The sequence below is a fragment of the Cnephaeus nilssonii genome, assembly GCF_951640355.1.
Source record: "Cnephaeus nilssonii genome assembly, chromosome: 14".
Classification (NCBI taxonomy): Eukaryota; Metazoa; Chordata; class Mammalia; order Chiroptera; family Vespertilionidae; genus Cnephaeus; species Cnephaeus nilssonii.
In genome coordinates, this window is record NC_137085.1 from 9,468,678 (window position 1) to 9,487,533 (window position 18,856).

Here is an 18,856-nt window from a genome sequence, read left to right on the forward strand (position 1 = left end):
TTTAAAAACAAACTAGCAAACACAAGCTGAAGTCATAGCCTGGTTGCAGTCTGTTCCAAAGTTCTTTGCTAGGGGATCTTTGGAGCCTTAGAACCAAGAAGGCTCCCTTTTGAAGACTGAAAGAGGCAATTTGAAGACAAGTGAAATAAATGTATTTGTTTTTCTTGAACTATGCTAGGAAGCAAATGTGTGCGTCTTGGCATCTGTTATTCAGGCCCCAAATATAAACCAGTCCAAGGGGGGCTTGAATAAGTTCGTAGAATCGCAATGCTGGGTAGTCCCCAGGAGTCGTCATTCTGATCGCTTCCCTGTAACGTCCAGCTGGTTTTCTAGCCAGTTGTTGAGTCTGCAGAGGTGGTCCCTGCAAACATTGTGTGTGTGTGTGTGTGTGTGTGTGTGTGTGTGTGTGTGTGTGTGTGTGTGTGTATTTTCATGGAGAGTGCTAAATTGTAGAAATCTCTCCCTTATGCTCAACAGGAATCTTTATTCCCGGATATTCCCCCTTGGTTCTTGGTCCCGCCTCTGCTCTGAGCATGCTCCAGTTTGCTCACGTCTGTGAGCTGATCCAGACCCACACCCTGAACTGCCCTCCTCACACCCGCTCCCGGAAGTCACAGACTTCATTAACGTGCCGTGAGATCAAATCAGCATAATGGAGTAATCTGATTTATACACTCAGACAATAGGTACTGAGTGTCTACAGTGTAGCCAGGCCCTGTGCGAGAGCTTCCAGGAGTACTACAGGGTCCAACACAGACACACCCTCATTTACACACTGACTCACCGAGTTTACCATTAACTAAGGCGCCAAGGTTCTCTCTGCAAACCCTGCCCCTAGACCAGATTCCTGGAGGAGGCTGGGTTAGGTTACTCGGGAGAAGTGACCCTCCAAGTTGCAATGATTCCCTAAGCAATCCCTCCACCCTTGACCCTTTGGGAAAACAGATGTGTCTCTGGAGCAAATGTGGGAAGACACCTGGTAGGCAGCAGGTAATAGGGCCATGGAGATGGGCATCACGGCACTGTGGGCCGCTGCGGCTTCTGCGGGAGCCAAGTCCGCAGGATTCTGGTGAGATGGGAGAGGGGCCCACCTGCCTCCCCTGGCACGCTTGCTCCTCTGCCCTGCCTTCTGCTGTGTGCCAGCTCTGTCCTTTCCCTGACCCGACCTTTGGGGAAATTCTTCGTTCATGCCTTAATCACTTCCTGTCTAGACCACATTTCCAGCTCTGGGAATCGGGGCCAGGGCAGCAGCCTGGGGCTTTTTGTACCTTGCCCATGGGCTGTTACCCTCTATCCAGTTCTCTCTGGCCTGGGCCATTTTTTGACTTTATAGGCTCCTAACAGATTGTCTTCTCCAATCCTTCCCCCGCCAGCTTCCCAGCGAGTCCGCAGGTGACTACCAGGTTCCCCTTGAGTGGGCAGGGGAGCCTGGCGGTTTGCCTGTGTTGGGTGTTTAGAGCCTTCTTCTTTTCACTGTTTGGACTTTGAAGCTCTCTCCTCAGACAACCAACCCCTCAAATCCTTCTGAATTGTCGGATCATTTTCTTCCCCTCCCTTAATTTCATTTTTTCCCCAGTCTCCTTTGCTCCTCTTTTTTTGGGTCCCTGCTTGGATTCTTTTTTTTTTAAATTTCTTTATTGATTAAGGCATCACATATTTGTCCTCATCCCCCCATTCCCATCCCACACCCCTCCCCATGCATGCCCCCACCCCCCTGTTGTCCTTAACCACTGGTTAGGCTCATATGCATGCACACAAGTCCTTTGGTTGATCTCTCCCCTTTACCCGCAACCTCCCCTACCCTCCCTCTGAGGCCCGACAGTCTGATCCATGCCTCCTTGTTTCTGGGTCTGTTCTTGTTCATCAGTCTATGTTGTTCATTATTTCCCCTAGATGAGTGAGATCATGTGCTATTAGAAATACACTTATAAGAACCGAAAATGAGACAAGCAATAATGGTTATGCTTACAGGCAAATGAATCAGCCTGTAGAGTGAGTTTCTTTCTGGGCCAACAGTTCTTTTGAGACCCAATTTCAATGTCCACCAGTTCCTTATGTGTACATGTCAGCACTGACATTTCAGTTCTGGATGGTGGACAAATGGTGGTAATGCAGGTCCGACTCTGTCCGGTTTGGTCCTGGGCAACCTGCAGTGACGCACAGCTGCTAACTGCTAGTATGGCAAGGCGACCTCAGTGTCTTCCATCTCTGGACTGCTTCTCTTCTGTCTTCATGGCTGGAGTAGTCCTGTCGATTCCTCTCTGTTGCTGGAATCCACATGGTCTCGGAGTTGTTTTCTGAAAATATACAAACATATTCTTGACCAAAAGTTAATAAAGGAATATTTTCTATAAATTTGACTTGGGATCCTATTTCATTTTTTGCCCAAATGATTTTCCTCTGGCTTGTTTTGACACCTTGTGTGTTTTTCATGGGTGTCTTGCTTTTAGCCTTACAATTAATTTTCTAAAGTATTAATTTTCTAGATGTAGTTTACTTACAGGATATTTTTCCTTACATGATATTCTTCTACTATCCCCCCCTTTTTTGATTTAAATGTTAGGAGGCTTTTGAAAATTTTATAATGTAGTCTTGATGGCTTTTAAATTTTAATTTTTTGCACTATAATATTACTGTTTTAGGTTCATTACATGGTGCACAATTTTATCATGAGATGAACTACCAATAAAAATTTTAGTTAACACTTTAAAAACACCTTTTTGTCCAGTACAATTAATTTTTCTAGAATATTCGCTTGTTTCAACTAGCCAATTTAAATTTGCCTGAAAACTTGACTACTATTTTACTGTCAAATTTATTACTCTAACAACAATCTTATTTTACCCTGTAAATATTAGTGGAAAGGATTATTTGCCTTCTTGAGTAGGTCCTGAGCATTCCTGGTGGTACGCTGGATTTAGATATCATAAACCCACTTCCCCACACCATGGGTACAAGACACCTGCTTGGATTCTTTCACATTCAGGGACAGGATGACTAGGCATATTGCTACCTCTGTGTAATAGTGAGCGCTTCGGGGCCAGCCAGACCTGGGCAACGGTCCCTGCTGTGTCACTTATTAACCTCTCTGAGATGCAGGGTCCTCATAACTGAGGGCAATGATGTTATTTACAAGTGCGGATCCACGGAGCAGAAATCTAAGTGCTTAACAAATGGAGGCTTTAGATGGGCTGTGTTGGGGCAGGGCTGTGGTGGGAAGGGGGTTAGATAGCATCATCGCCAGGACCCCTCCCAGCTCATGATTCCAGGACCCTCATGTTTGGTCCCATTATAGCAGCCAGAGCCCCTGAGAACCTCTTGCCCAAGGATGCCTCCCGTGGACTCTGTGGCCCAGATTCCCTCAGACCTCTGTGTTTCTCCTGTGCTCAAGAAGCCGAGTGGCTCTTTGAAAAATATTTATATATTTTTTTAAATTATAAAAGTAACAGATTTTCATTGCACAACAATGCAAACTAAGCAGAAATGTATGAAGTAAAATCCACTCTCCAGAGTGAAGAGTGTGGCATGTGAGACATTCAAAAAATGTTCAGTATAGACTGATTTAGAGTTTCGTTTCACCAAATTGGATTATCCTCTTGGTATTTTTACACATGGCACTATTTTGACAGATTTCAGCTTCTGTCTACATAGCTCTACTTTATCCTTTTAGTCGTTGCATAAAATTCTACCTTATGAAGGTAGCATAATTTATTTTATCCATCTTCTCTTGATGGGCACTTACGCTCTTTTTTTTTTTTTTTTACCCTTTTCTTATTTATTTTATTCTTTGTTTTTACATCATCCCCATCCCAGTAGTTTATGTGCTTTTTTAAAAAATGAAATGTATTGGTGTGACATTGGTTATAAGCTTATGTAAGTTTCAAGTGTACCATTCTATGACACATCCTCTGTACGTTGCATTGCGTGCTCACCACTCAATGTCTAGTCTCCTTCTGTCACCGTAGACTCCCTTCACCTTCTTCAACCTCAGTTTATATCCTTTTCTTATGACAAAAATATTGCTGAGAACATCCTTATGGGTCCATACTGTATAGCCTTGTAAATGTTTCTAAAGGGTAGTCTCAGAGGTACAGTTGTTAGGTCGTCCTTAACGGTCTGATAGCTAAATGTCAACCTGTTGGCTTCTTAAATTTCAGTGACAATCCAGCACACACACTCACTGTGGCCCTTAGTAGCCCACGCCAGGCCCTGCTGGCAGACTCTTCTTACTTCCGAAGAGATGAAGCGTCAGATTTTGACACCTCCAAGGGAAGTTCACATAATTAATCATGATCTGTTTTCTTTGAAGGATCTAAAACTGGAAATTATTGCTCTTGACTAGAGGCCACTGCAGGATTTACACAACAAAGAGCAGCATAATCTTTTGTGGCATTAGAGGATCAAGTGGACTTTTGCAGCACAAAGATATGCGGAGCATGCCTGTTGGTTTACCTATAGTGTCTAAAAATAGCCTTCTCCTTTATTTTTGGAGCAGCTAGTGCATGAAAGAGATAAAAGTTATGCGCATGTCTGTACTGGAGTATACACAACTAACTTCTTAAACTGATTGCGTATAACTGCAGTTAAAATTACTGCAAGGAATTTGGTAATAGTACCTCACGTTGCACCGCGCTTCAATGCACCGTCTGCTCGGAGCTTGCGAGGGAGCCGGGCAGGGGCCCTCCCTCTGTGTGTGCAGATGAGGAAACGCAGGAGACTTAACCAAGCTTTCATGGCTTCTTAGGGGAGAGAGCCTCATGACTTCTCAGTTCAAGTCCAGTGCTCTCCCAGCCAGGTGTTTAGAGGAGAATACAAGCAGATGCAGGACATCCTGCAGCTCAAGGACAGCTCTGAGCCAAGGGCTGGAGATTCCAGGGGCTCTTGGACAGAGCTGTGGGCCTGTGCAGCGTCAGGCTGTGGCGAGGCTTGCAGGGGCCATCTGCCAGAGACGGTGAAGCTGGGCCTTTTTGTTGTATGTTCTCCTACTGTGAGGAGTGGAGCTGTAGCAAACTGTAGGGCAAAGGGATGGTCTTGACTGCAGGTCAGGTCTCTGCCCTTGGCCGAGGCCACATTGAATCTGCTCCTGGTTCTGCCTAAGAAGACAAGGACTCCTTCCCCGGGCCTTTAGGGAGGTCGTGGCTCCTGGCCTGTGGGCCGGCTGAAGAGCCCGTTCTGTTCGCTCTCGCCTGGCGCAGGTGACACTGTTTGCCTATTCGGACCTGCTGCTCTTCACCAAGGAGGACGAGCCGGGCCGCTGCAACGTCCTGAGGAACCCCCTCTACCTCCAGAGTGTGAAGCTGCAGGAAGGTAAGTTTATGCCCAACGTGCCCCGGGCCCTCTCCCCTCTTGCCCCAGGGCCACTGCTCCGGGCAGCCTGGAGGCTCAGTTTGGGTCCAGGCCCTCTGGTGCTGAGCTGCCAGCTGGTCAGTGGGGCACCACATGTGTGGTGAGGTCCTGCCCCTGGGCTGGAGGGCTCTGACACACTGGTATCCCATTCTAGGCTGGCAAGCCTCCCCGTACACCCCGACCTTTGTGGGAGGTTTCTGTTCCAGAGATGTTTAGGGAGGCTACGGGGTGAAGTGGGAAGAGCGCTGGACTTGGATCTATGTTCAGCTCTTGGCCCGGCCCCTCACTACCTGTGTGACCTTGGGCAAGTTACTGAACCACTCTGGGCCCGTTTCCTTATGTGTGGATGTGGGAGACCAATAGTATTTCAGATGGTTGCTGTGAAGAGTAAATTAGGTCACATGTGTAAAGTGCCGGACCCACTAGGTGCCCAGTAAATGCTCGTTGTCACCGCACTCACCACACACATCCGGGACAAGAGACCACTGCTCCTTCTCCGTTCTGCTTTATTGCTTTGGAGCCCACGTGGCCGGGGGCTTGCAAGCAGGAGCACAAGGGAGTGTGGAGTGAACCTCAACCCCAAACTTTCCACCGACGGGAAGCCAGCTGGGAGGATCTGCTGCGCGGTTTGGTTTGGCGCCTGAGGTCTCCGCTGAAAGGGGCTTGATTTCCTCTCCCAGATTATGAAAACAACAACAGACCTGTTTGAGTGTGGGTGACAGGGGCAGGGAGGAAAATATTACCCGGCGAAAGAATTCTGTTTTGATGGGTTTTGCTCCAGGAAAACTTCCTGCCTGTTTGCAACCCAACCTGTGTGCTCAGCCCCGGCCGGCCTTCCTCCTCAGACACCAGGCAGGGTGAGAACCTCCACTCCCGCCACCCCACAGGAAGTCTTACAACTTCTTCTCTGCCTCTGCCTTCCTCCTGCCCGCTGACCGGGGCAGCCCCTGAGGGGAAACAGCAAGTCACCTCGCTCAGAGGCCACCCCTTCCTCGGGGCGGGCTCCCCTGACCAAGGTCAGTGGTGAGGAGCAGCCCGCTGAGCAAGCTCAGCTCAGACCCTGGCATTGCAGGGAGCTCTCCTGGGAGCTGAGAGCTACTGCCCTGGTTTCCTGCTGCTCTGCCCTTTCCTCCCTCCTCTCACCAGCTTCCCCTACATGCCCATTGTCAAGTCCCTCCCACCCCCTGCATGCACGCACACGCGCGCACACACACACACACACACACACACACACACAGTCCAGTCTCCTCCTTCATGCATCTGCCCATCCCCAGCTTAGCTCAGCTGTGAGGAATACAGGGGGGCAGTGCTTGGTAACATGGGCTGATTGATTATAGAACTGAACTCTTATTAGGTGACAGGGCTCATCCTCCTGTGAAAAGGCGGGAGGGAAAAGAAGGGGGGCTCAAACTGGCTGTGCTTTGCGTAGGGGTTGGGTTGGGAGCGACGAGGGCAGTGGAAGAGCCAAGGGTAGCCGCTGCGAGTTTGGGGTCTGGGCTCCGCTCTGCTGCTAATGTGCCATGTGACTTCATCTGGCGCTTTCTATGTTCTGGGCTTCTTTGTGTCCCCTCCCAGCCCTGATGTGCCCAGACAGACCCTGAGGTGGCTGTGGGAAGCTAGACAGTGCCCGTATGTCCAGCTTCCACCCCTCAGGGGGCCTTGACTGGAAATCGGTTGGATCTTCCCCACCTGAAGCCCCCAGCCCAAGGTTTGAAGTTCGAGGCTGGGTGAGCTCCGTCCTCCACTGGGTGGCGGATGGTCATGGTAGGTGGTGCGGGGCCTGAGGCGTTGCACCAATGCTTTCCAAATGCTGAGCCCATGTGAGCTACAGCCTCGTGCAGGCCTGGCTTCCTCAAGGCTGGAGACCACACCCTCTCCCTGCAGATGGCAAGCTGAGGGTGGCCAAGGCCAGCACTCCTCAGGAGAGATGACCATGCTATTAGAGCTCATTTGGATTGGCATGGGAGGTGTGTGTGTGTGTGTGTGTGTGTGTGTGTGTGTGTATGCATGCATGTGTGTGCACACGTGTGCTTGCATGCCTGCCCTGGGTCTGCTGGGCAGATGGTTTGGAGCAGACAGATCGCCTTGCCCTTTTCCAGCAGTGTCGGTGAGCAAACACTGAACATGGCTCTCCAGGGAGCCCGTGAGCTGCTGAGAGCAACGGAAATGGCTCAGTGACACTGAGCACTCAAGGTGCACATTCCGTTGCTTAGATTTCTTTCCAGGCATTGGCGGAGCCCTCGCCTCCCCCCGCCCCCCCTCCCCTGAGACAGCCCTGTGGGTCCTGCCTGGGGTTCTCAGAGTCCAGTGACCCCTTCTCCTGCAGTCAGAGCTGGAGCTGCAGGACCCAGTGTCCCGAACTCTGGCGCCCGATTTCCTGCCCGCCTCCCTTGTGCCCCCAGAGACCCGCTGCGGAGGCAAGGGCCTGAGTGAGGCTTTTAAGAGATGCATTTGGGGCTCAGCTGGAGCTTCTGTTGCAGGAACAATTAACATCGCGCACACTCCTAGGTTTCCTGTTTCTTTCAAGATCAACATGTGTGAAGAGTTCAATTTGGGGCAAAGAAGATGGTAAACAAGGAACACACCCAGCTTTTCCTGCGGGCTGGGACTGCTGAGGGTTGCCCCCCTGGCCGGGGAGAATCAGCCCCGCTCAGGGACCAAGGACTCCCTGGGATGACTTGTCTGAAGGGTGCTTACCTCCGCTGGAAAAGCACATTCCCAGCGTCTAGCATGGGGCCCCAGAACGTTGTGGGTGCTCAAGGAATGTTTGACGGGTGAACGAATGACTAGCTGAAAGGAGACCGGAAGCTCTGCCTCAGCTTGGGGGCCGGGGTGCTTCTTCCTCGCCTGCCCTCCTGTCCAGCTCTCCCCAAGCTCCAGCGGGGCTGCACCCCAGTGTAATGGGAACAGGCGGAGAGCTGGCGCTCACAATTGGGACATCTCCGGTCAGCCAGGGCCCATTGTGGTCTCTTCCTGTTCTGCCACCCACTGACTTTGCGGCTCTTTGTGTTTCTGCCTCCCGGGCGGCCAGCATCCCGCCCACAGCGTGTCTTCCTGGCCTGCTCTGCTCGCTCAGGACGGCCTGGAAATGTCTAGCTGATTCTTGGGCTCTGTACCCACCCTGGGGAGCCAGGCGCCCAGTCGTGAAAGCTCAGCCGCTGAGGTCCCAGCCACGGGAATGTCGGGAGAGAAATTTAGTCGGTGACATTCTCTGAGCACATCCTCAGAGTCCACCTCAGTGCTGGCTGCCAGGGCGAGTGGAGGAAGGGGGGGCATTCCCACCTGGGGAGCACGCGGCCCGTGGAGTAACAGAGAAGTGACCTGGTTCGGGGGCAGAAGTGTGACATAGGGGTCAGAACACAGGCTTTGGAGGCAGGTAGTCCTGGGTTCAGATCTCAGCTCTCACTTCCTTACTGTATGCCGTGTACAAGTTGTGTTCCCTCCCTGGGCCTCAGTTTCTGCACCTGGAAAATGGAGACAATAACCCTCTTGGCATGTCTCTCAGGGTGGACAGGCCTTGGTGAATGGCCGAGTTTGGGATCCCAGTCCAGGCCTGAGAGAACTTTGGGAAATGACAGCGGGGTCAGACCTGGGTGGGAAAGCCCCTCGGGGCCCTACTCAGCCCCTGGCTGGGGATCCTCCTAACAGACCCACACAGTCATTAGTGGGAAGCAAGGCCCACCCAGGAACCACATGGCTCCTTGTTACCTTTCAGCATGGCAAAAGCATTTGGAGCATAGAAACCCAAATGTCCCTGTGCTTTTCCTTGATGCTCACCCCATTTCCACACTCTGGGGAGTCCAGAGCTCAATCTAAGGTTCAGAAGGGTGTCTGGTGGGACTGTGGTCCCTCCTGGGTCAGCCACCTTGCAGCCTGCTCTCCCACAGCTGCAGCTCCTTGCTGGCACCCTTGGCTCTGGAGGCACGTCATCCTTTTAGGAGGCGCGGAGCCATGCTGAGCACTGCCCCCATTCTGTCTTTCCCTCCCAGTGCTGCCAGCACAAGGCTATGAGGCAGAGTAGACTTCAGTGAAGGGTTGGGGTCATGCGGGAGGGCGGAGGTGGCGTGTCACAGCACGGAAATGCGGTCAAGGCAATCATCAGCTGTCCCTCCTCATCGGGACCGTGTCCTAGGCTGCATTCCCCCAACCTCGGCCTCCTGTGCCCCTGAGGCTCCCAAATCCTGGGCGTTCCCCTCCCTGCTATATGGAGCCTTCTCTTCTCTCAGCACCAGCTTCTAAACCCAAATTTCTGTTCTTCTTTTTACTTAGACCTCTTTGTTTCTCCCTTGGCACTAAGGTCTGCTCTGGAAAGTCAAGGAAACATCCCAGTGCGTTTTAAACAAAAGAAACCAGCTCCTTTTGTTCCCACCCTCAGCAACACAAAGAGCTGGCAGAAGCTTGGAAATGATGGGGTCCTTACACATGACAGATTTCCTATCAGGGCTCCCTCCCTCCCAGCGGCATGGAGAGGAAGAGGCCTCCTGGGATGGATGGCAGTTCCCTGGACCTGGCTGTTGGATGCCCAAAGCGGGCTCCCGGCTGCCTCGTGGGGGTGCGATCCCAGCGTTCCTCCAGTCAGGCTGACCTGCAGGCAGAGGCCGTCCAGCTGTGTCCCAACCTGCTGGTTCCTAAATGGCATTTGCTCCAGCGATGTCCCTGTCTCCAGGGCCTGCTGCTTTCTCTTTCTCCAGGACGTACCACACAGCCCTGCGGGTGAGACTGTGCTTGAACAAACTGCCGAGACGGGAGCCAGTGCTAACGCAAGTCTTCCTTTTTGTTCCCAAAGGTCCTTCGGAAGACCTGAAATTCTGCGTGCTGTATCTGGCAGAGGTGAGTCCTCCTCTCCGCCTTTGAGGAGAGATCCGTGACCTGGTGCTTGAGAGGAGCTGCTGGGATAGGTTCTAGGGCAGGGTTCTGGTGCCACCTCCATCCCACCTCAGGCAAAGTGGTCCTGGGCAGGTCTGGCATTTTGTACCTTTACCCGAGTCAGATAACACAGGCTAAAGAACACATCACGTGTCTGTGTTTTGGGCTCCGTGTGATTGGTAGTCCTGGTTATCTCAGTCTGAACAGAAGCTCTGATGGGCAGTGTAATGCCTTTGCTGAGCAAAATGGGGCAAACAGCTTATTGCTTAATACGGTTTGGGAGATAAAATATCATCAAACCGGGGCTTTCATCAGAGGTTCTTGGTGGTGAAAAAAAAACAAAAACTGAGAGCTACTCCTGAGCCATCAAATTCTTTTCCATTTTCAGCGAAATTTTTATTCGCCACCTGTGTCTCTGCTAATATGAGCAAGGGGGGCTCTCTGTCCCAAGCAAGGGTTCATTAGACCCATTCCTGTCCCCTGCTCCTGCTTTGGTCTGTCCCACCCAACAGTCCCGGGAACCTGGCCACACCCTGTGGGTGGGGCATGGTCTACCCTGGCTGGCCGAGAGGAGGCCACCCCTTTGAGAAGGAGTGTGTGTCATTTGTGATTGAAAACCATTTCTTCAGTTCCTGGCTAAGATAAGAGGTGCAGGTCTTGGAGAGGGTCCCCTCCGGTGAACAGACCTCTGGGGAGAAGATGATTTGATGTTAGCTTCAGGGGAGAGCAGAGAGTTGCAAAGGACAGTGCACACCGTCAGAACTGAGCCGGGGATGCTGGCTGCCTAGAATGGCAACCCGAGGGCCGGACAGCATTGGACATCCTCCCCTGTGTCAGCACAACCCCCAGGTCCTGAGAGGAGCTGGCGGAGACACTTCAGAGGTAGCGGGTGTTCAGTTCAGAGCACAGTGAGCAGCTTAGAAGCTGCGAGCCAGGCTGGGAAGAGCCAGAGCATCGGCCCCTCCATGCCCACCCCTCTGGACCCCCGTTCCCTCCGGCGGGGTCTGAAATGAAGCTCCTCGTTCTTGAATGCCAAGAGGGCTTCCTGCCAAGCTGGGTTTGTTTTTCCCAGAGGAAAGCACTTCTGCTCATTCGTTTCCCGGGAGCTGTGACCTCCTAGGCTCCAAAGACTGATGAAGGGGTATTGATCGGGGGCCTTTTATTTCAGTAAAGTGCCAGGTGATCTGACCCCACGCCAGCCAGGAGCCTCTCTTTGCTCTTAATTGGGCTGCTGTGGATGAGAGGCATGTCCATGAAGAAGGAAGACGAGAGAGGGCTGCTGGCTCTGTTCCCTGGGACAGGCTTGACACGGTGGTTCTGGATCCCACGCAGCACCCAGAACTCACATCTGAGTTGGAACTTGTGACAAGCGGTTTCTTTCCATTGCCTCACAGGCAGGTGGTACCCAGAGAAGAAACCAGGGCCAGAGAGTCGGGATTTGGAGAGGGTTTTCCATTGCCCTGAGAAAGCCCCAGTTGCCTGGGTGGCAGCTGCTCTGACTGTGCCCCAGCAGTAGGCCCTGGGTGGATTTCCCCTAAGCCAGTGGTCGGCAAACTCATTAGTCAGCAGAGCCAAATATCAACAGTACAACGATTGAAATTTCTTTTAAGAGCCAAATTTTTTAAACTTAAACTTCTTCTAATGCCACTTCTTCAAAATAGACTCGCCCAGGCCATGATATTTTGTGGAAGAGCCACACTCAAGGGGCCAAAGAGCCACATGTGGCTCGCGAGCCGCAGTTTGCCGACCATGGCCCTAAGACCCCGTTGGCTATGGGGTCTCTATTCTTCTGGACCAATGTCTCTCAGCACTTGCAAGTCCATGGGACAGATGCAGCCCACTACTGGCTTCAGAGCATCTGGGGCATTGGGTCAGAGTGCACGTTGGCTAGGGACCAACATAGAATCTGATACTGGCTCCATTAATTTCAGTCTGCACTTGGGGTTAAGAAGACCTGGATTCGAATCTTGTCTCTTCCATTTCCTACCTGAGTGATCTGGGCAGGTTACATACTCATGTCTGAAACAAGGCCGATGAGGCCTACTTTGTAATGATTAAATGAGATGCAATGAGATACTGTGTCCAAGGCACTTAGCTCAGAGCCTGGCACACAGTAAGTGCTCAGTAAATGGTAGCTGTTATTTTGTCAGCTCCATAACGGGAGGAGAGCTTTTCATATTCATTTCCTCTCCATTAGAGTCATTGACCTTTTAAAAGTTAAGAGGAATATCTCACGTTCTTTGTAATTAATGTCCATACGCAGTTATACAAATGTGGCAAGCTCACAGGCTCTGGGGGAGGCGGAAGACAGACTTTGCATGCCTCCTCTCCTGAGAGCTCCCGGAGCAGCCAACTTGACCTCTCTGAGCCTCTGTTTTCTCATCTGAAGAATGGTAGCAGCTGTGCCTCCCCTTCCTCGCTATGGGATAGGGTCATGGGGAGAACTGAATTAAAAGAGAGAACGTTTGTCAAAGCAAGTGAACAAATGTAAATAGGAGAAGAAGAGGTTTTAGTTTTTACAAAGATAGTAATTTAGGAACAAGGCGGTGAGGCAAGACGGGGGTTTGAAAGAGGCCAAGAGGTGCTGGGTTTCTGGTTGGCTTTGGGATGCTCATGTTCGAATGGAGAGGGCTGGGCCCGGGTGCTGCTTGGCTAACCTCCCTGAAGTCAAGAGCCCCCCCCCCTCCCCCCCCCCCCCCCGAATGAGTTATGTGAGAATGCCTGCAGGGTAGCCTACACCCTTGACCCTGGAGCCTGGTCCTGAGGGCAGTGTGTGTATCAGCTTGTAACGGATGGGTGAGATCACACAATGGATTAAGAGCAACAGGTTCGCATCCTGTGGGGGCAGCACTGGGGTCCCCGATTTAGAGAGACTTAGGCAGATGGCAATTCAGCCTCCCTGGCTCTGTGCTGTCACTCTTGGCCAGGCCAGCCTCAAAGCTTTAGGCAGCACCTCAAGAGGAGCCTGGGGAGCAAGGGCTTCCTAATAATGTGTACCCGTCTAAGACCACTAGCCACTGGGCCAGGCCTAGATTTAGGGCCTTAAGAGGAGACACTTTTCTTGAGATCGTGGATGGTAATGTGTTTTTTAAAATTGGTAATGAGATAGAAGGAATTATTATTAGGACAGAATTTCTGCTTCAGAGCTGAAAGAGACTCAGGGAGATTAAAGGATATGCTGACATCCAAACAGCAAGGTAGAGGCAGACCCCAGGAGGCTCCCGCCAGGGCCAGCTTTGTGGAGTGATGGCCTTTTCCCTGCCTCACCCCTACCCCCCTCGTAGGGGGGACACAGTGAGACTGGGTGCAGACGGCCTGTCTGGTTGTCTCCCGCTCCACCTGACTTCTCCATGGGGGATCTTGGGGTCTTTTGCTGGGTGTGTCCTACCCTGTAGTGGGCTGGGGGTTCTGGGAAATGGAGGGAACCTGTGGTTTAGTGATAGGATTGCCTCACCCATCCACCCAGTTCCCAGAAGCCCCGGGGGCAGGGCTTTCTTCTCTTTCTCCTCTGATGCTTTTAGGAAGATCAGCTTCTGAGCACTTTTGAGCTGGAAAGTAATTGCTATACCCAGAGAACACTTAACATGGGAGCTGTCCTCACCCTGGAGGGTGGCATCCCCGAGGGTTGCGTTGGATGGCAGGGTGGAAAATGTTCCTCAATGCCGTCAGATGATGCTGTAACCACCCAGCTTGGAGCCTTTGCATTTGCTGTTGCTTCTGCTTAGAACAGTTTCTCCCAAGCACTTTCGTTGCTGGCTCCTTATTGCTCCAGCCTGGCTGGACTGCTGCCCCTTCAGAGAGGCCGTCTCTGGCCAAGTAGGCCCTCTCCCTTTGTCGCCTTTTCACAATTTGTAAATATATTGTTTATTCGTTTATTGTCTGCCCCCCCCCCCCCCCCCCCGCCCCAACCTCAGGGCAAGAGCTCTATTTCTCCTTTACCCCCAGGGCCTAGTACAATCTCTGACACATAGCAAGTGCTCAACAAATATGTATTAAATGAAGGAGTGAACAATAGCTGAGCAATAGCAGCTGTTTATTGAGGCCTGAGATGACCCTCGTCACTTGCCTCCCCAGAACCCTGAGACGTGGGCGATGGCATTATCGTTCCCATTTTACAGACTTTTCCTGAGGTCATCAGCTAGGAAGTGGCAAAGCTGGCATTCAGACCAGGCCTGTTCAACCGCACAACAAGGAAGGACTGCATACACACGCTGTCTTCTCTGTTTCAAGCCGTCCAGCGTGTGCTCTTAGCTCCCTGGCTGAGTTCATCTGCTCGCAGCCCTGGGAGGTTATAATCAAATTCCAGCGGAGTCAGAAAGCTCCTGATCCCCTGACCGGAGTGTGCTGCAGTGGATGAGAGCCCTGGGCGTGCTGCACCGCCCCTCCCCACCCAGCCCGTTCTGACGACCCAGGGCTCACTCCCTGAGTCTCCGCAGCCCGTTGGTGCTCAGGCCGGGCTGCCCTGGCTTTGACCTCCTCCCGGAAGTCCCTCCAGGGAGCCAGAGCTTACCGGAGCATTGCTTGCCAAGCACTGTGCTAGGTCCAGATGAGAAAGGCCTTCCAAGAAGGAGTTTCTAGTCCAGTTGGGGAGATAAGATTGCAGCACTGAACGAGGTTAAATAGCGAAGCGGGAGTCACATGACAGCAGTGCCAGAGACTGCTGTTGCGCTCAGGGGAGCTGAGCAGTCATGGATCAGTCCCAGCTCGCAGGCCAGGCAGCAGCGCGGCTAGAGGCCACAGGACGGTGCCTGCCAAAGACTTTCCAAAGGCTTCTGTTGGTGTGCCATCCAATCACCCATCGAACCTTGGCTTGGTGATTAGACAAGTGTGCCCTGGGTGGGAGAGGGGGTCCTGTGAGCTGGGGGAGGGGGGTCCTGGCTCCACAGAGCATCAGAAAGGCAAAGACCAAGCTTGGCCCTCTGGGTTCCCCACGTGCTCTCCCAGCTGCTGCTTTGTGCTGCCTGTCCCCGGGGGTGACCTCACCATTTCTGTTCTGTGGCTCTCCATAGGCCTCCACTGTGTTGGGAACCACTGCTTCCCTCCCTTCCCCCAACCCGTGGGCACAAGGCTCGCCAGCTGGCCCCTGAACCAGCTTCCCTGCTCCTCTGGTTGCCTCGATGCCACCGGGGATTCGTGTGCATTTGTGGCTTTTAGTGGGCACTCCCCTCCCTGCTGCAGCCTCGCCCTCTGCAGCCCAGGGATGGGCTCGGGCCTGGGAGCCCCCAGGACCGGGGAGCAGCCCTGACCGTCCCTTTCTCTATTTTCCCTGACGTCAGAAGGCAGAGTGCTTATTCACTTTGGAAGCGCACTCGCAGGAGCAGAAGAAGAGAGTGTGCTGGTGCCTGTCAGAGAACATCGCGAAGCAGCAACAGCTGGCGGCCTCGCCCCCACAGAGCAAGGTAAGGGTGTGGCCAGTGGCTGCAGCCCCGGCTGCCTGCCTTCCCCTCAGGGGCCTGGACCCTGGAGCCTCCGAATTGAGCTTGGGACCAGTCTCAGCTCAGGACTTGGATCTGGACCACGAGCTCCTGGCAGGGAGGCCTGCGCTTGAATGTCTCTGCCCCTTGGCACCTCACCGGGGCTACTGAGTGGGTTTCATATTGCTCGGGTAGAGTGGCAGAGCCAAATTGAGCATGACCCATCAATTCTCGGCTCTGTTCTTTGGTTTGCCCATGGCAAGGTCTAATTTGGACTGGCCTCCCTGCTGCTGCCGGGCATGTGGCGCCCCTCTGCCATCGGCGAGCTGTGCCAGGCGCAGCACACTGGTGTTTAACGCTGGCCCAAGGCAGACATACTTGGGAGGGGATGTTTGCAGCAGATGCTGTTCTAGTTTGAGCAGGTCACAGCTCATTGGAGCCAAGTGGAGTTTGCTGGGGCGGGGGCGGGCAGGGGGGTGGCCAACTGGAGCATCAGGGGAGATGAGAGACTGCCATCTGAGACTGCTCTGGAGCAGGCCCCTCAGCTGGCCCCGTGCCTGTGGAGGGGGTAGGATGGGAGCTGGACCCTTGTCGCTCGGAGGCCAGCCACAAGGCACGGCTGTATTTCCCCATTTGTGAGTCGCTCGGGTGCTTCTCTTGCTAAAGGGTTGGCCATTTTGGGATTTGGTCTGGTTGGCTGCAGGAGCCAAGGTGGGGGAGAAGAGGATAAGGGAGGGTAGCTGTCTGTAAACTCCCTGGCCTTGTTTCTTCCTGATGCGGTTAAGCCCATCGTGCCCTGGGCAGCAGGCATCTGCTGGGGGCAGTGGCGTCTGCTGAGGGCAGCAGGTTGGGGAGAGGGGTCTGGGCAGTGGTGCACAGCCCGGGTAAGCGCCTGAGAACTATACAACCTCAGACCTGACCGTTATCTTGTTTCACACTAGCCGGGGGCAAGAATAACTTTCATGAGGGAGGACTGTGGGAAGAGCATGGACTTTGGTGTGGCAACCTGCTGCTGACTGGTGGTGTGACCTTGAGCAAGTCACTATACTAACTTAGAGCTTTGCTATCCTTATCGGGGGACAACAGTTCCTCCCTCAAAGGGTTGTTGTGAGAATTAAAGGAGATGTCGCCTATACAGTTCACAGCACAGTGCTTGGTATACAGTAGGCAGTGCACTGCCCCCACCTCCATCAGGGCCACTTGTTGTGTGCTGGCTGGCTGGTTCCCACTGTCAGATTCTCTTACTGAACAGAGACCCGTGGAGGCTGCTGGCTGCCGGCTGCCTTGAGCTCTTGATCCCGGGTTGGTTATAGTCAGAAGCCAGGCCACTCCCTATTCACTGGGGCAGCCCCTGGGATGTTGCATGGCCGAACTCATGTCCTCCAGGTTTCTATGTCTTGGGCTTAGCTCCTTCCGGTTCAGGGGAAAGAGTTCTTTCTGCCCAGCTTCAGGGTTCCTGGGCTTGGAGTGTGTTCCCAACAGCCTTCTCAGTACCTTGGGGAGTCTCGAGACTAAAGTAGCTTGCGTTTCTGAGACACACTCTGGTCCCTGCAGGGCTGCGGGCTTGGCTGACTGAGCCTGGAAGGCCCCAGGCTTCGAGGCCTGGCTTCTGGGCCACACCAAGATATAGAGCATCCTGGGCAGGCAACAGTTGGTCGCCTCTTCAAATCAAAACTCCTTAAACGTGTGTCTGATGGACAAGTTGTATACTGGGCAGGAGAAAGGTAAAGAAGGAGAGGCTAACTGCGGGGATGGTCTCAGAACTGCCTCTTCCCCTGAGACCTGGGCCCACCCCAGTCTTGCACACCCCACTTGGCCCACCCTCCTTAGAAGACACTTGTGTAATCATCTTATTCGACTGGCCCCTTGGGGGTCTCGCTGCCCAACTTTGCCCACTCCCACCAACACACTAAAGCGTCTTAGCAACTCACTCCTTCTGGTCACTCACAGAATGCTCCCTGAGGAAAGTTTGGTCAACATGACTTTCTCCAGCCCCATGTAGTTGTGGGAGGGCTTTAGGAACCTTAAATGACGGCCCAGGTGGCTGTCCCCCTGGGCTCAGCTCCATCAGGTCCTGGCAGGTGACTGTGAACTCCTTGCCAAGGGCTGGGCCACAGCCTTTCCACGAGGGTTGCTGTCCTCCAGGGGAGAGAGAAGAGGGAAGGCCAAGCAGGCCTCAGACATCGACTTCTTGATTTTTAAGCAGAGTCCTGCTTGACCAACTTGTCCTGACTGAGTAGCACGTTTTTCTTAACGTCTTTTCTTTGTTCTTTCTGGAGTGCTCCGCCTTCTGCTGCATAATGGAAGCCACTGCCCAAGCCGCCCGCCTCCCAACCCCCCCGCCCCCGAATCAAATGCCTCTCTGGGGAAAGCGGGATTATCAAGGCAATTCCACAAACTCCTACGCTGCCCCTTCGCAACCTCATTCCTTTCGCCCGTATTTGTTGACACCTTCGAATAGAGATGCTTCAAACATTTCAAAGAATGCAAAGTGTTCCCCCAAATTTGCAAAACATAATAAATGTGAGGTGCCCTGAACGCGAAATGCTCGTTGGGAAGGACAGAGGGCATTGGAGCAAGATGGAGTCAAAGGAGGATAGAGAGGTACTGCCTGCGTGTGTCCTCCCGCAACCACTTCCCGCGTGGCCTCCGGGGTTCCATCTGTGCATCGGTCTGGTGGCTCTTTCCATCCAGCTCGTCAAGCTTTGCGATTCTGGTCACTCATGAGAGCCGAGGACCTGGGGTCATCCGGTCTCCAGTAGGGAATTGTACCCTAAAGATGTTGCATTACTTGACTGCCTGTGAAATCTGCTGTCTTAGGGGCCAGGTCTGTTTCTCTCTTGGAGGTGGGAAGGGGCAGGCAGGCACAGGGTTTCGGTGCTGTCTTTGAGGTGCCTGTGGCCTGTGGACTGCGGGGTGGGGGTTCCAGCTGTGGCAGGGTGGACACAATGAGGCCGGCAGCAGGTGGACTGCATTTCTTCTCTGGGGAATCCATTGCCTTTTTCTTGCTCACTATTAGCCGACCACAGTAGGTAGAAGGCTGCTGGGGCTGGCCTGCATGCTCTCCATCTTTCTGTAGAAATAAATGGCCCACTCCCTCCGCTCTCCCAGCCTCTGTCTTCTGCTCACCACTCCCTTCTTCCTCATTATCTGTCCCCTCTCTTGCTTCATTATCATTCCCTGGAGGGAACCTATCTTTCTTCTTCTGCCTGGGATGACTTTTACCAAAC

General features: G+C 53.0%; 1 protein-coding gene across 5 annotated transcripts in view; it reads left to right on the top strand.

Annotated features, from left to right (window-relative positions):
• Positions 1–18,856, top strand: part of RGS3 (regulator of G protein signaling 3) — a 115,288-nt gene that overhangs the window by 42,941 nt on the left and 53,491 nt on the right. For 4 of the 5 annotated variants that reach the window (XM_079791004.1, XM_079791006.1, XM_079791005.1 and 1 more), the window contains 3 exons: positions 5,196–5,307; positions 10,133–10,176; positions 15,489–15,611. In XM_079791004.1, the coding sequence (XP_079647130.1) occupies positions 5,196–5,307; positions 10,133–10,176; positions 15,489–15,611 (279 nt within the window). Of the gene's footprint in view, positions 1–5,195; positions 5,308–6,191; positions 6,363–10,132; positions 10,177–15,488; positions 15,612–18,856 lie in introns of all 5 variants that reach the window. The other variant, XM_079791009.1, reaches the window with a different exon arrangement.